This window comes from Canis lupus, chromosome 20, assembly GCF_003254725.2.
Source record: "Canis lupus dingo isolate Sandy chromosome 20, ASM325472v2, whole genome shotgun sequence".
Lineage (NCBI taxonomy): Eukaryota > Metazoa > Chordata > Mammalia > Carnivora > Canidae > Canis > Canis lupus.
In genome coordinates, this window is record NC_064262.1 from 54,783,607 (window position 1) to 54,799,801 (window position 16,195).

A 16,195-nucleotide genomic window follows, 5' to 3' on the forward strand; every position below is an offset into this window, starting at 1 on the left:
CCGGATCCCGCGTATGGCAACGGGGTGGGGGTGGGGCAGGCAGGGACGACAATGTGTCCCCCGTGCAGAAGGCCAAGCCCCTGGAAGCGGATGCGTCTCCTTGATGTTAACCTTGATCCCACGGTGACCACCGTGTCTGTCCCCGCCCCCCCAACGCAGGCTCCCCCACTGGAAAATTCCCGTTTTACTTTCCGAATTCCTAAGGATCTCGGGAGCGCTGCTTTGACACCCTGCCAACACCCTGCTTGTCCTCACGCTCTTGCCCACGATTTCTTGTCTCGCAGACACTTGATCGCGTCTCTTCGTTGTCTTACTTCTGTCATGGGACTCGCCACCACTGTTTGAAATATGCTTGTTCATTTGTTTGGAGGCCCTGCTCCTCCCCTGGACTGAGCCCCGGGCGGGTGGCGACTGACTGGGTCTGTCCTGGTCACTTCAGTGTCCCCAGCGTCCAGGCCCAGTGCCTTGCACACAGTGGGTCCCCAGCAAACATTTGATGAGCAAATAAAATGAAATGACGCCGATCGGCAAACCCCAGGTCAGTTTGGTGGAGTGTGATTTGGTGGCGCCCCAGGAATGTTCTAGAAGCAAAGTTCTTCCCTCTTCCCATTCAAACGTGCGTGCCTCAGGGAGACTTTCCTTGAGCGCCCCCCCACTCCACCCCCGCAAACGCTGCCCCCCCCCCCCCCCCCCCCCCCCCCCCCCGCTTGATTTCCTTCGCTGCACGTCACACCCTGAAATGATTCGTCTGATGGCTGCTTTATTCATTAAGCTAATTCGTTGTTTGGCTGTCTTCCCTCTTCTCAGCTGGAACAGAAGCTCCGTAAGGTCAGGGGTTTTGTCTTGGTCACCATGGTGCGTCGTCGGGCGCCTCGCACGTTGTCCCAGGCAGACAGACAGACAGATCCCTCTGCTCAGAAATGCCTTCTGCGGGGGGATGGGGGGAGGTAGGAAGAGAAAGGGGGGAGTCTGGCCAAACAGCGAGGCCGCTGTTGGTTTGTAGCCGACGCCGGGCCTGCGGGGCAGGATGACCCGGGGCTCTGGGGCCAGGAAGGCAGTCCGGCCCCCCTCGTCGGCTGCAGCCTTTGGGATGATCGTCTCCTCTCTGCAGGCTCGCTGGCTCCTGGGGGCCACGGGGAAAAGCAGAGTGGCAAGCCCAAAGGGCAGTGGGTGGCCCCTGGGGGACGGTGTTCAGAAGGCCTCTGCTGACCGTGCATCTGTCCCCCCGAAGGTGAGCGGTCCGAGGGGAGGAGCAGCCTGCTGGGTCAGCGAGGGCCACTGTCGGGCTCCAAGGGTGCGGCGGGGGGAGACGGAGGCCAACCACATCATCGCGGGGCCGAAGGGACAGACACGGAGCCACCGAAGGAAACACGACAGGCAGGAGAGAGTAAGTGAGAGAAACACAAGGGGAGACGGGAACAGAGATGCCCGGAGAGGAGAGACCGAGAGACAGAGGGGCCCGGGTCTGGCTGCGGGTGGACGGCTTCTCCCTGCCTGACCCCTTGCACACCTTGCCCCCCCGCCCCCCAGGGCATTCCTCGCAGAGGGGGGCAAGTTGGACACTGAGTGCAACAGGGGATGCGGGGATGCGGGAGGAAGGAGGGAAGGACACGCGACTACATGTGACTCTGAGCTCCGGGACACATCCCGTCACCCCATCTGACATGTGTTTTCTAACAGCCTGAGGAGCCGGACACCTTCAGCGTGCCCCCGCCAGCACCGCGAAAGGAGGCTCCCCCTGCAAACATTGGGTGGCAGGTAGAGGTGGGTGAAGCAGAAATAGAATATCAGGCTTACAGTTGTGCCGGGTGTCCCTTCTCGGGTGAGGTTCTGGAAGCCTCACCTCTTCCCTGGGAGGTTAATTGTGTGGGGACAGAAATCTCCTTTCAGCCAAAAAAAAAGGGGGGGGGGGATGTATTATTTCATCTCCCAGGTGGCCTTCAGGCTCAGCTCGATCCAGATGTGCAGACGATGTTTCTAGCACCTGGGCGTCTCTCGGTCTCTTTGTTCTGTTTTCTTATGCACCGGCTCTGTTCTCAGGCGGCCTCCTAGTTTCGGCTCCCCTCAGAAGCAGATCCTGAGACAAGAATTTGAAATGAGATTAGTGATGTTGGCAGTGATTTCAGAAATCCCTGGGAGGGGAGTGGGGTGTGTGTGTATGTGTCAGACACAGGAAAGGGAGGGCAACTTCAAGGAAGCACAGTCAGCATGGGGGCAGCTGGAGCTCAGTCCCACTGGGGTCCTCAAGGAGGTGGTGAGGGACACGCACCCCAAAGCCATTTCATCTGATCGCCTGAGGAGCGCGAGAGATGGAGTGTTGGTCCACGGGGTCCCACCGGTCGTGGGTCCGGGGCCGCTCCCAGGGGTGCTCACTGGCTGGCTCACGTGGGCAGAGCAGGTTCCAGCAGCTAGAGGAGCCCTCGAGGGGGTCGGGGGGTGGGGGAGGTACACGCTGCCGACAGGTTGATCGTGGACCTCTGGTCTCCAGAACTTGGAAAAAAATAAATTTCGGATGTTCTCAGCCGCCCAGCTCGCGGTGCTCTGCTGCGCAGCCCTAGGAAACCAAGACGCCTCGTTATCAGCTGCCGTCTTTGGAGAACCTTTCTCTGCCTTTTCCCCCATAATCGTCCGTCATTCCTCTACTTACCAAACATCCCCTAAATATCCACGTTCCCATCGTCTTCCCTTAAGGCCGTGGTGAGAATCACAACATAAAACCCCAAGTCTCTCACCACAAAGGGCTGGGACTTGAAAAATGCAAAGACACAGATGTAGGATTCCAGCGGGGCCCAGGCCCGTCCCTTAGGGAAATGAGCAGTGGCTTGAACAAGACGACAGCCGCCAGCACCAGTGACTTCTGGGAATGATGCTCCTGTGGGTGGGGGGACAAGCACCTTCAGTCCCCTTCGCTTGCTCACTCGGGCTGCGGTGTCCCCTCTGAGCCTGTCTCTGCTCCCCGGACTCTCCGTCCTCCCCTCCGCAGCTTCCCTGGCCTCCTGGTCCCTCTCCAGTCTGCCCTCCAGCCGGAACCGTCTCTGGTCAGAAGCACTAATTGCTTTTTATTTCAGGAGCAATGAGGGACTTGGTTCCCCTCGCAAAAGGGCCAAGCGGTGCAGAGATGTGGAGACTGGGGGCGGGGAAGCACCTGCCCTTGTCCCGCATCCTCTGGGCCTTGCCCGGGCCTCTCCAGCCCTTGAGTCAGACCCTCCTTCCAGAAGCTCAGCTGGTAAGTCCTCCCTCCCCATCCCCCATCCCCCCCTTCCCTTCCTCTCTCTCCCCCTCCCTCCCTTTCCCTTCCCCTCCCCCTTTTTTCTCTCTCTCCCTCCCTCCTCCTCCCTCCTCCTCCCTCCCCTCCCCCATTCTCCCTCTCCCTTCCTTTCCTCTCTCCCCTCCCTCCCCTCCCCTTCCCATCCCTCCCCCTCCCTCCTCTTCCTTTCCCCTCCCTCCCCCTCCCTCTCCCTCCCTTCCTTCCCCGCCTTCCCCTCCCCCCATTATCTCTCCCCCTTCCTTTCCTCTCCCTCCCTCCCCCCTCCCCTCCCCCCCAACCTCAGGACCTTCTCACTCTCCCTTCCCATTCCCAGCATGCTCCTCTCCGCCCTCCCACACCCAGCCCATCCTCACTCACCCTCCACTCTGGGTGGGGTGACACCTTGCCCCGCTGGCTCCCCTGGACGCAGACCTGGGGCAAGGCTCCCAGGGAATGTTCCTTGCCTGCAGCGGCTGCTGTAACAAGGAACCACCACCCCGGGGTGCGGGGCTGGAGGGGGGGTCATGAAACCACTGAACTTTCTTCTCTCCCAGCTCTGGAGGCCAGAAGTCCACAACCCAGGTGTTGGCAGGGGGCGGTTCCTCCTGAGGCCCCGGGGGAGACTCTGCCCATGTCCTGCTGCCTGGGCTCCTGGCGAGGCTGCCGCCGGCCTCCTCCCCGTGTCCCTGCCTCTCCCCCGTGGCCAGATGAGGGCTGCCCAGGGAGGCATCCGGCCACCGAGGAGACCTGAAGGGTAAGTAGTCAGCCTGGCGAGGTGCCACGGAGGAGACGCTGCCACTCCTGGCGCTGGAAGCAGCGTCTGCAAAGCTCTGGAGGTCAAGGACTCGAGATGCATTTGGAGCATCCAAGGGCCTCAGGTGGAAGAGATCGATGGGCAGGGTCTTGACCATCATGGGGGGTGGGGGGCTTGTGGGCCGGTGTGTGGCCTGCATCTGGGCGGCAATGGGGAGCTGTGGGAGAGGCCGGAGGACTGGGACTCTAGAAAATTCCCTGACTGGAAAGATTTCAAAGTGGAGGCAGGGCCAGTCCGGCAGAGAGAAACGGTCAGACCCCAGTGCTGGGCGCAGATCACGGGTCATCTCATTCACTTCTCTCCCCGCCCGGCTCCTAAGCTGGGTTCCTCATAGTTATGCCTGTTTTTTAGGATCTGGAGTCGGGGGCCCAGAGAGATTGAGTGATTTACCTGCTGTCACACAGCTTGTGAATGGCAGACCCAGCAATGAAGCCGGGAGCAGGCTGCCTGGCCTGGCAGGGGGCAGACTCCAGGTGGGAGGTGTGGGGGATGAGGTGTCCTGTGGCTGAGGAAGGGCCCGCGGGGGTGGGGGTGGGGTTGGGGACAGCTGGGGACCCGGCTGGAGCAAAGGCACAGAGAATAAAGCTGGTGCAGGACTTGAGGCCTACCAGGCGGTGAAGACAGGGACCACCCAGTCCTGCCAGCTCCACCCTGACTTGGGCACCTCTCTCCCCCCAGATCAAATCTAGTTAGACTCTGAGGACGTGCAAACTCAGACCTCAGTTGTGAGAAAGAGCCGGCCCTGGGAAAGGGCATTTCAGGCAGAGGGCACAGCCTGTGCTAAGGCCCGGGGGCAGGACCGCGCCTGGTGTGTTGTAAGAACCATGAGGAGGTGCCCGTGGCTGGAGCAGAGTGAATAGAGCGGGAGAGACGGAGGAGCTTTGCAGTTCGGGTTTTGAGACCCGACCTCATGGGGGAAGGGGTACCCTGAACAAGTCTGGGTCCTTCTGTGTATCTCTAAAGGGTGGGGGGGGGGGGTGACATTGGCACCTAACCTTGGTGGATCTTTGGTGGTCTCGGGGAGATGACACTCTAGAGGATGGGTATAGGCGCCGGATCCGCGACCCTGGGGACCACCAGCCACTTTGTGGCACCCCGGAGCCTCGTGAGGTCCAGGACCCGGGGGTGCTCTGAGCGTTCCACAAGTTTTCTCAAAGGCTGCTCAGGCCCCGAGGTCAGAGACCCAGGAATGCTGTCCTGGCCCCAGTCCTAGGCAACTGGGGGCTCCTGGGGACAAGATGTAACAGGACGATGTCACAGAGGCCGGGGGCATCTAGAACCCTGGGGCTTCCTGGCCTCAGCGTCATCCGCCCGCAAGGCCGCCTGGGCGGGTCAGCTGCTCCTGAGACCAGCCTTCGGAGACACGATGCGCGCCGGGCTGCCGCCAGGAGCAGCTTCCGCCTGAGGCCGCCCTGGTCCCGGCCGCCCTGCGAACCCGCCTCGGAGCCCCCCCGCCCCGGCGCGCTCACCTGCCGCCCGCCCGGCCACGGGCCCCTGGGAGGCCCTGGAGATGCCCGAAGGCCTCCCGTCCGCCGTGCCCAGCGGGACCTAGCTGCCCGCGGCGGCCGGAGGAGGGGCAGGGGCCGGGCCGGGGGGCGGCCATGGGGTGGCCGCGGGCAGCCCCGGCCCTGGGGGCCGCCGAGGCCTCGCTGATCCTGCTGGCGCTGCTGGTGCCGTCGGAGGCGCTGGTGCGGGCCGTGCTGGACGGCAACGCGAGCACCGTGGACTTCGCCGACCTGCCGGCGCTGTTCGGGCTGCCGCTGGCCCCCGAGGGCGTGCGGGGCTACCTGATGGAGGCCAAGCCGGCCAACGCCTGCCATCCCATCGAGGGCCCGCGGCCGGGCAACGGCTCGCTGGGCGCCATCGTGCTGATCCGCCGGTACGACTGCACGTTCGATCTCAAGGTGCTGCACGCCCAGCGGGCCGGCTTCGAGGCGGCCATCGTGCACAACGTCCGCTCCGACGAGCTGGTGCGCATGGCCCACGTCTACGAGGACCTGCGGCGCCAGATTGCCATCCCGTCGGTGTTCGTGGGCGAGGCCGCCTCGCAGGACCTGCGGGTCATCGTGCGCTGCGACAAGGCAGCCCACGTCCTCCTGCTGCCCGACTACCCGCCGTGCCCCGACCTGGACTGCCACCCCGTGCTGGCCATCTCCTGGGTGCTGGGCCGCGCCCTGGCCCTGCTCACGTCCGTCCTCTTCGTCCTCCGACAGCTGTGGAACTGGCTCTGGGCCTGGTGGACCCGAGGGCCAGCGGTGAAGCCCCAGCCCTGCCAGAGAGCCCAGGTCCGGACCTTCACTCGGCGGAACGACCTGTGCGCCATCTGCCTGGACGAGTACGAGGAGGGCGACCAGCTCAAGATCCTGCCCTGCTCCCACACCTACCACTGCAAGTGCATCGACCCCTGGTTCTCCCAGGCCGCGCGGCGCTCCTGCCCCGTGTGCAAGCAGTCCGTGGCCGGCACGGAAGACGGCTCCGACTCCACCGTCGATAGCTTCGGCGACGAGGACCCCTCGCTGCCCGGCCACCGGCCCCCGATCTGGGCCATCCAGGCCCGGCTGCGCTCGCGAAGGCTGGAGCTGCTGGCCCGGGCTGGAGGCTCCCAGGGCTGCTGCAGCTCCACCTCCTTGGGGGTGGCGGAGGCCGTGGCATCCTCGGAGAGGTCCTCGGAGAGGCCCCCGGAACCCTGGTGAGGCCGCGGGCCCCTGGCCGGCCAAGATCGGGGTGGGGAGAGTGGAAATACGGAGTGTTTCTAGTCTAGAGAGAATAAAGTGGGTTTGAAAGCGGATTCTTGCCCTGGCTGCTGTGGGGCTGCCAGGCTCCTGGCCCCTCGTGCCTCCCATGTCGCAAATCCCAGCTGGGCCCTAAGAGTGGCTTCCAGCTTCCCCAGGTGAGTGAGGAGACGGGGTGGGGCAGGGGCAGGTGTCTCCAGAGCCGCTGTGTGGTCACACCGGCAGTGGCACCGGGACACGCCCCGCGCCTTCGTTCCACCCTGGGCACGCGGGCTTCGGATCTCTGATTCGCTTTTTCATTCTGCGTTTCAACGTGTTTTTTTGTTTTGTTTTGGTTTGTTTTGTTTTTAATAAAATGTTTACTTTGGACTGATTTTATATTCCCAGAAAAGTGGCAGAGGTGGCACAGGGAGCTCCCACGTACCCCCTCACCCGGCTTCCCAGAATGCTCACCTCCCACCCGGGCCCAGCACGCTTGCTCGTCCCCCTCCGAGAAAGCAACGTGGGTGCGGACGTTCGGGTGAACTCACCCCCGGCTTGGATTTGAACTTCCCCAAAGGCCAAGGAGACGGGAGAGAATAACGATCCTCCCGCACATGCACCCGTTACTCGGATTTGACAAGTGCCTATCCAAGGCCACTCTCCCCGCCTCCCTCACTCGTCGTTCCCATGAAAATGCCAGATGGTTTTTAGGGGTAAACATCTGGTGTTTCTAAAGCAGCAGTTCTCACCTGGGTTGGGGATTTTGTCCCCAGGGGACTCCGGGCCGGTGTCTGGGGACACCTTTGGTGGTCATGCCTGGGGTGGGGGGGCTGGCATCAAGGGGGTGGGGGGCCGCTCAGCCCACCCAGCCAGCGCCCCTATGATGAGCAGGCCCCAAGGTCACCAGTGCCAAGGAGGACGGCCCCTGCTCTGAGATAAGACTCTCTCTCTCTCTCTCTTTTTTTCTAACACGGGGCTTTATCTCCTGACCCTGAGATCATGACCTCAGCGGAGACCAAGAGTCAGATGCTTAACTGACTGGGCCACCCAGGGTGCCCCTCAGATCAGACCCTCAAGCCCTCACAGACTTCAGTATCACGTTCAAAATAACGATTCCCTCGTGGCATCAGCTACCCAGCCAGCGGGCGTGCGGCACCGTGCACGCTTGTGAGGCGGGTTCCCTGGTGTGGTCTGGGCCACGGTCTAGATAAAGTCTGGAGTCGGCGGCGGTCTCCTAGGTCTCCATCGACAGCTTCCCTGTCTCCGGCTCTCTTACTCCTGCCTTGCAATTTATTCATTGAAGCCACTGGGTCGTAAGCCCCGTGGCGACATCTCCCACCTGGCTTTGCCCAGCTTGTCCTCTTGGGGCCACATAGCCTGCTCCTCGGTCCCCTGGGTCTCCTGCAAGTTTGCAGCTGGATTCGGAGGCCAGCTCAGATTCGGCTTAATGTTCTGGCGAGCAGATGAGGTGCCCCCTTCAGGAGGGTCAGGCCTATCAAGGGGTCCTCCGGGAGATGAGGGAGGGGCAGTTGCTTCGGCCTCGTGAGGAGGAAGGTCAGGGAGGGGACACTGGATCTGACGCTGCTGACCCTGGAATGGCGAGAAGGAGGGGCATGTGAAGGAAGAGTAGTCCAGGCCGAGGGAATAGCCCATGCAAAGGCCCTGGGGCAGCACCAGGCCTGGCATGTTGGAGGAGCCGCAGCCAGGAGGCCCTTGCGGCTGGAGCAGCAGGGAGGAGGTGAGGGCAGGAAGGGGACGGAGGCAGGTTGTACAAGACCTTGTAAATTTGGGCAAGGAATTTGATTTTTATTCTGAGGGCTGAGTAAAACCGCGGGAAGGCTCTCAGTAGCTCAGAGAAAATCCTTCGCAGCAGCACTTCTAGGTCGCTGCTTTCCAGATGAGGTGGTCCTGGCCCAGAGAGGCCAAGTAGTGGGTTGGGGTCACGCAGCATGAGAGCCATGGTAGGATTCGGGCCATGCAGTCTGGTGTCGGGAAGCCCACAGGGGAATACGTGTGCGTGGTGGGAGGTTTCCCGTGTTAAACATATGAAAGTGTTCTTCACCTGTGCTTTGCTGCCCACACTTCCTGACCAGGCTGGAAAACTTCGAGGTGGTTTAAGGAAAAGAGTCTCCCTTCTTGGATTGATGATGGCGACGGATAGGCCCTTGGTCATGGCTCTGGGGTGCACGTGTGTGTGTGCACATGTGTGCATGCGTGTGCGTAGAGGCAGGCTGAGGTCTTTGCATGGGATCCCTGAGGGGCTGCGGCTCTGTGATGAGGACTCACACCCACCTCCTGAGGGACCTGCTCCCAACTCTCTGTAATGTCACAAAGAAATGCCTACATTGTCCAGGGCTCCCTGCTTGGCCACGGGGGATGCCCATTGGCTCTGCCAAGCGAGGACAAGCATCTCCATCTAGCAGGCACGAGGGGGGGGTGAGCATGGGGATATGGAGACTAGGAGGGACAGACGTAGCAGTCAGGACTGGGGTTGGTGATGGGATCCAAGACCCAACCAGAGAAGAGTAAGCACACGGGGCTATAAATCTGAGCAGTCGGTCGGTGCAGGGATGGCATGGAGGCTCTACGGTGTCCAGGGCCTGGGCTCCTTCTATATTATTGCTCCATATCCTTAGCAAGTGGCCACCTCCTCCTGGGACAAGCCAGATGCTTGAGCTCCAGCTATTGCATCTGCAATTCCAACCAATGAGGAGGAAAGGGTGAGGAAGGGCTTCCCACTTCCCTTTTTTTTTTTTTTTTTTTAGATTTTATTTATTCATGAGAGAGACACAGAGAGAGGCTGAGACACAGGCAGGCTCTTCGGGGAGGCCGGTGCAGGACTCGATCCCAGGACTCCAGGATCACGGCCTGAGCTGAAGGCCCATGCTCAACTGCTGAGCCACCCAGATGCCCCTCCCCACTTCCTTTTAAGGATGCGTGCCTAGGAATCCCATATACCACCTCGGCTCACACCCCATTGGCCAGAACTGAGTCATGTGGCTGCACTTGCCTAAAATGACATTGGGAAATGTAGTCTTTTTTGTGAGTGGCCCACAGTCCCGCTGAAGACCAGAGGTTCCACTGGTGGTGAGGAGCGGGGAGCAGGTAGGAAGGCTGGCCAGCACCACTGGCCACCTGCACATGCTGTGGAACCTGGCTCCCGTGTTGGTTGACGGAGTGAATGAACGAATGAAAGAATGAACGAATCCCCTCATCTTGAGCTTGGGCCTCCTTCAAGATCACAGGCACCACAGGGAAGCAGGCACCCCCCAGGTCACAAGACAGATGACTTTCCTCGCAACCAGGCTGCCAGGTGAAGGAGTGAGCTCCCCGTCACTGGGGACAGAAACCAGCTCTCACTGAGGCCCTGCGGTGCTCCAGGACTCAGGCCACGTGGCTTCCACCAATAACCCGTCCCAAGCCTCAGTTTCTCCATCTGGAAAGTGGGGGCAGCAAGAGCAACGGGCCCCGGAGGGTTCCCACCGCACAGTGCCTGACACGAAGTGCTCCGTTGGTGTTTGTTGATGGACTAAGTGACCTGCCTCCAGCCCCTGGCCTTGACGGAGATCAAGGGGGGAGCTCCGGCACCATTTAACCCAAAGGGAGGTGCTTGCCCCAACCCAGAGAATGTGAGAGGCTTCCTGGAGGTGGCGTCTTCTAGACCGGGAGCAGAGACAGTGGGAATCAGCACCGTGAAAAGGAAAAGTGATCCCGGCAGCTAGAAGGGCAGGGGCAAAGGCTGGGTCCGGCACCCAGTGGGTGCTTAATAAGTGTGCATAGAGCCCTTGTGCCCAGTCAGGACCTGCCCCGTCCGAGAAGGGGCCTCGGCCTCAGCCCAGCCTCCCCAGCAGCTGCTTCGAGCGAGCCCCAGCAGAGGCCTCCTCCCGCCCATCCACCGGTGTCCTCTCTACGGGGCAGGGTGGCCAAACGGGGAAACTAAGGCTCGGGGCTGGGGGATGGGGAGCAGCCTCGGCGCAGGGGTGGAGTATGGGATGGGAGAGGCCACCAGCACGGCACGTTCTTTCCGCACGGACTCCTTGCCTCTTGAGCCGGGCTCCCGGGCGATACCCCGCATGTTCCAGACGAAGAAACAGTCTGTGAGAGGACATGGTTTGCCCAGGGCCACACTGCACGCTGTTTAAGTGGCTCTCACTTTTATAAAAAAAAAAAAAAAAAAAGGGACGCCTGGGTGGCTCAGCAGTTTAGCGCCTGCCTTTGGCCCAGTGTGATCCTGGGGTCCTGGGATCGAGTCCCACCTCGGGCTCCCTGCAGGGAGCCTGCTTCTCCCTCTGCCTGTGTCTCTGCCTCTCTCTGTGTCTCTCATGAATAAATAAATAAAAAATCTTAAAAAAAAATACGTGGCTCTCACTTTGAATTCTGCAGTCAGCTGGCCTCCAGGCCCCCTGGGGCGGGGTGGTGAGGACGGTCACAGCTCCGACTGTCCGGACAGCAGTACGCATTGGCCACCTACTCGTCCATCTGGGTCTTTCTGGGCGAAGGACAGAACGGAAGCGGGCGGGCAGGGGTCCGAAGGGTGTTCCAGGGGGAGGGAACAGCACACGCGTTTTTAGTTCTAGCGAGTGAGGACCCTTCCGGTTACAGCAAGGCTCTCTCCAGGGGCCCCAGAGTGCGTGGCCTCGACCATTCGAGAGAGACCAACGGAAGTAGGTCCTCTTATAATCAACCCCATTTTTCAGATAAGGAAATTGAGGCCCAGAGAGGTTTAAGCGGCTCAGAAGGGACAAAGCTGGACTTTGAACCACAGAAGTTCCCCTCCGGAGGCGGTTTGCACCACTTCCATGCCATCCTCAAGGAGAACGGTTGGAATGACGAGCGTGAGTGCTGGAACGAGGGGCAGAGTGATCCGGTTCTCCCAGGGCAGGTTTCTGGGGCCATGCGGCACCCCTGGCTCTGTCCCAACTACCCCTCCTGACCCCCTTTGGTGGATGCCCAGGACTGTGCTCTCTTCACCTCCTCTACTCCACACCCAAAGCTCCTTGTGATATGACCAATAAGGAGCAGGATCCAAGGAACTTATGGCCACACCCAGCGGCTGCTGGAGGCAACCGCAAAAACAACAACAAAAAAAATGGTAGAGGCTTGAGGAGGAGGAGGCCGAGCGCCAAGTTCTCACCCCCGACTGCCTCTGGAAGAGGAGCGACAAGGCTCAGATGTGTCACCTGGTCCTGCTTCCTTCCTCCTCCTCTGTCCCCGCCTCTCCTCCACGCCCTGCCCTCTTCGTTGCCCACCCCTCCCCGCCTCCCAGCCGGGGCCCAGGAGGGGAGGACGTTTTTTAGGAACAGATGGCTGTCTTCCTCGCCCAGCATTCTGTCAGTTAATTAACGCCGCCTGTAATTAAACTTCCCACAAATTAGCTGTCAGCTACGCTAAAGGGAACCGTCCCTCTCAAATGCCACCTTGACTTGCTGAATTGTGAGCCTTGTCGACAAAATAATTAAAGGCAGAGGGAGGCAACCAAAATTTGGAGCCTTTCTCCCCCCTAATATCTCTATCTGTGTCCATGGCTACACGCTCCCGACCAGGAATCTGGGGAATACAACCCGGCTGTTGCCCGAGTTTCCGTGAATTAAATGCCCTCCTCCGTGGTGGGAGGAATGATTATTGAGCACCTGCTTGCTGTGTGCCGGGCACTGTGCTGGTAGCTGGGCACCCAACGGTGACCAAGATAAACATTGTCACTGCTTTCTCGAAGCTTCCATCCTTGACATACTTTTTTTTTTTTTTTTTAAGCAAATAAGTGATTAGAGCTGTGGGAAGAACACTCAGGGAGCAGGAATAGCCAGTGCAAAGGTCCTGAGGCAGCGCTCGCCACGCCAGAGGCTGGACCAGGGAGAGATTGAGGAGGGGGGAGAAGTGGGTGGATGTGGGATTGATTTTGCAGGCGGAGGCCACAGGGGTGGCTGATACATGGAGGGGGAGAGAAGGGGAGAAAAGGGGAGAGAAGGGGAGAGAAGGGCGGTGCAGATCTCTGGCTCAGGAAGTAGAAGAAACCGATAGTTGATCCACAAAGTTGCCGGATCTCCACAGGGGGAAGCCTTTTTTCAAAAAGAGAAAGTCTTCAACCTCAGATAGGCCGGTCGTCAAGGCAGGGGGGTGTGGTTGGATGGAGTAAGGGCCCCCCAGTGCCAGCACCCAGCCCCCCCCCCGGAGGGGGGGTCTCCCTGGCATCAAGGGTGGCGGTGAACACGGCCTACACCTGTTAGAACATGAGGAGGTCCTCACAGCTGCAGAGCTGAGCCCCGAGGAGGCCCCATGGGAGACCAGCGATGCACCTGCCGGTCACCCACCTGCTGCAGAGGCTCAAGCCCCAGCTCACTGGGGTCAGAGGAGGGTCTGGGGAGCTTGGCCTGGTGGTGTTTTTACCTTTCCCAGGATACTGTGTTCCCGCGGGACAGATTTCAAGCTGCCTCCCTCACTACCCCTTCCTTAAATGTCAGGTCAATGCTCAGGTAATGCCTCCTCCAGGAAGCCTCCCTGAGGCCTCAGCCTGAGGCCTCCGGACCCCCTGCCAGGCCTGTGTTCTCTCCATTGTAGACCTAGTCACTCCCTGTTGGGTCTACCCGGCTCCACGTCTGCCTTATTCCCCTACTGGACTGTGAACCCGGGGTGAGGGGCGGGGGGCTGGGACTGCTTCGCTCACTGTAGTGTCCCCGCCCAGAGGAGAGTTGGTGGCATGCTGTAGGCTCAACATATATTATTTAGGAGGTAATGGGCAGCCCGGGTGGCTCAGCGGTTTAGCGCTGCCTTCAGCCCAGGGCGTGACCCCAGGGTCCTGGGATCGAGTCCCGAGTCCCACATCAGGCTCCCTGCGGGGAGCCTGCTTCTCCCTCTGCCTATGTCTTTCTCTCTCTGTCTCTCATGAATAAATAAATAAAATCTTTTTTAAAAAAGTTAATAATAATAGGGTGCCTGGTAGCTCAGTGGTTGAGCATCTACCTTTTGGCTCAGGTCGAGATCCCGGAATCCTGGGATCGAGTCCTGCATCAGACTCCTTACAGGGAGCCTGCTTCTCCCTCTGCCTGTGTCTCTGTCTCTCTCTCTGTGTGCCTCCCATGAATAAATAAAACCTTTTTTAAAAAAAGAGTTAAGGGGATCCCTGGGTGGCTCAGCGGTTTAGTGCCTGTCCTTCAGCCCAGGGCATGATCCTGGAGTCCCAGTATCAAGTCCCGCACATGGAGCCTGCTTCTCCCTCTGCCTGTGTCTCTGCCTCTCTCTTTCTCTCTCTCTCTCTCTCTGTGTCTCTCACGAATAAATAAATAAAATCTTAAAAAAATAAAAATAAAAATAATTAAGAGTTAATAAGAGCAGAGCTTATCTGAAACCCTGAGAACCAGATATTTTGGAATTCAGAATATCCTAGATTTTAAGACACTGACAACAGGTACTCAACATATATACTGTGTCGCACCCCCAAGCAGGGCCTGGGCAGCCCGTTCCCCTTTCTGGTCAAACACAGGACCAATACGATGGGAAAAGCCTCCATAAATGGGACAGGGAAAGCTATATAGATGACACCTCGGAAATCCAAAGGCCCCGAAGCCGGGCTCACAGGCGCTCTCCCCCGCTGCTGGTGGGAAGGCAAAGATGGTACAGCCACTCGCAAAGACCGCTTGGCAGTTTCTTAAAAAGTTAAACACACACCTACCATTTGACCCAGGCATCCTCCTCCTGAGTGTTTGCCCAAGAGAAATGAAAGCATATGTCCACACGGAGACGTGTGTGGCAATGTTCATAGCAGCTTTATTCGGAGCAGCCAAACACAGGAAACAACTCAACTGCCCAGGAGCTGGTGGTTAGAGAAGCAATGACAGCAACGACAAAAAATGAGCTACCCGGACGTGTCACAACTTGGAGGCACCCCGAGAGCATCGGGTGGGGCGAACGAAGCCAGGTTCCAAAGACCGAGTCCTGTGTGATTCTACTTACATCAATTTTTAAAGTAGGTGGAGTAATCTGTGATGATGGAGCTGAGTTACCTGGGGGAGGTACCTGGCAGGGCAGGGGTGGGGTGGGGGTGGAGACTATTCCCTGGGAGCCCCTACCCGCACCCCAAGCCTTCTGGGTGGTGGAATGTTCTATGCAGGGGTCAAGGTGAGCTGGGGGAGGCCTGGTTCTCAGGGACAAAATTCAAGGAAGCGCCAAATATTTCAGCAATCAGGATAAGTCATATTTGACAGCCATTATTTTAAAAAAATCAAAATTAATGCCAAAAAAAAATCCAGGATGAACAAAATATCAGACTTCCAAATAAAGGCAGGATTCCACGGTGCACTTGCAAGATGCATCTCCACTTCCCCCCTCGCCGCTGGGCGCTGGCCGCCAGAATCTGCACGGGGGTAGAGCTGGCACGCAGCTGTACGCCTCACGTGTGCATCGGTGGCGTGGACGCGGCACCTCAATAAGCCAGAAAAAAAAAGCAGATGAGACCCTATCTAGTCTCAGGAACGCCTACAATTAAAAAAAAAAAAGTGCCTATTAGATCGGTTTGGGAGGAAGGAGGACAAAAGAGGAAGAAGTAAATATATAAAAGAACCAGTAGGGTGAGTGTGTTGGGGGGCTGTCAAATGTTTGTTGAGTGAATAAGGCAGGGAACAAAAAGGCAGAGCCCCCAAGGTGGGGGAAGCTCCCCGTAAATAAACAAGTGGATGTGATAATTTAGGGGAAGGCCCCCCTTCCTCCCCCCCCCCCACGCCTCCCCTCCTACCTCCCCCTGCCTCCCCCTCCGCGGTCCCTGCCAGCCCCTTGGCAGCCGCAGATGGTGCGGCCTAGCTGCCAGGACACCCCTGCGGCCGCTGCCTGCCCCGCCCCCTCGGTCCGCAGCCGTGCTGGCTGGCGAGGGGACGGAGAGGTGACTGCTGGTGTGTCCCCGTCCCCGTTATTCTGGGGAGCCCCTGAGGACAGGGGCCCGGGTGCGATTTCGTCACCTCCCTATCCTCAGGGGGCCCTGGGCTGGCATCCAGTGGATACTCAGTGAACGTGCAATTAGGAGCAATTATGCAGAGAGGTCGATCAAAACTCTGGGGTCTCTTGATTGCTGGGGGTTGGGTGGGGTGGGGATCATCCATCCATCCTTCCGACCTTCCCGCTCAGGCGCGGGGAGGGGGGCGGGGGGCGCCCCTGTGGGCAGGAGGGGGCGTGCAGGGGTCCCTAGGTGCAGCCTGAGCCTCGGGAAGGGCAAGGGCAGGGAGGGTCCCAAGGGTCGGGAGGGGGCAGGTGTCTAGGTGGCGCCGGGGGCAGTAGGGACCCCTTCCCGCGCCTCGCACGGGCGCCGCCTTCCAGGGCCGAGGAGAGCCCGGCCTCCAGGCCAGCCAATGGGAGCGCGGAGGGGCCGCATTACCTCATCAGGCGGCGCGGCCATTGGCTGCGGGCTCCCGGGGGGCGGGCGGCGGCCTGGGCTCC

The 16,195-nt window shown here is 59.7% G+C and overlaps 1 protein-coding gene across 1 annotated transcript; it reads left to right on the top strand.

Moving 5' to 3' along the window:
- The first annotated feature begins 5,398 nt into the window (after positions 1-5,398).
- ZNRF4 (zinc and ring finger 4) lies at positions 5,399-6,849 on the top strand. Its single transcript, XM_025458438.3, has one exon. It carries the CDS (start codon positions 5,663-5,665, stop codon positions 6,752-6,754), a length of 1,092 nt encoding a protein of 363 aa, XP_025314223.3. The 5' UTR covers positions 5,399-5,662; the 3' UTR covers positions 6,755-6,849.
- Positions 6,850-16,195: the final 9,346 nt, after the last annotated feature.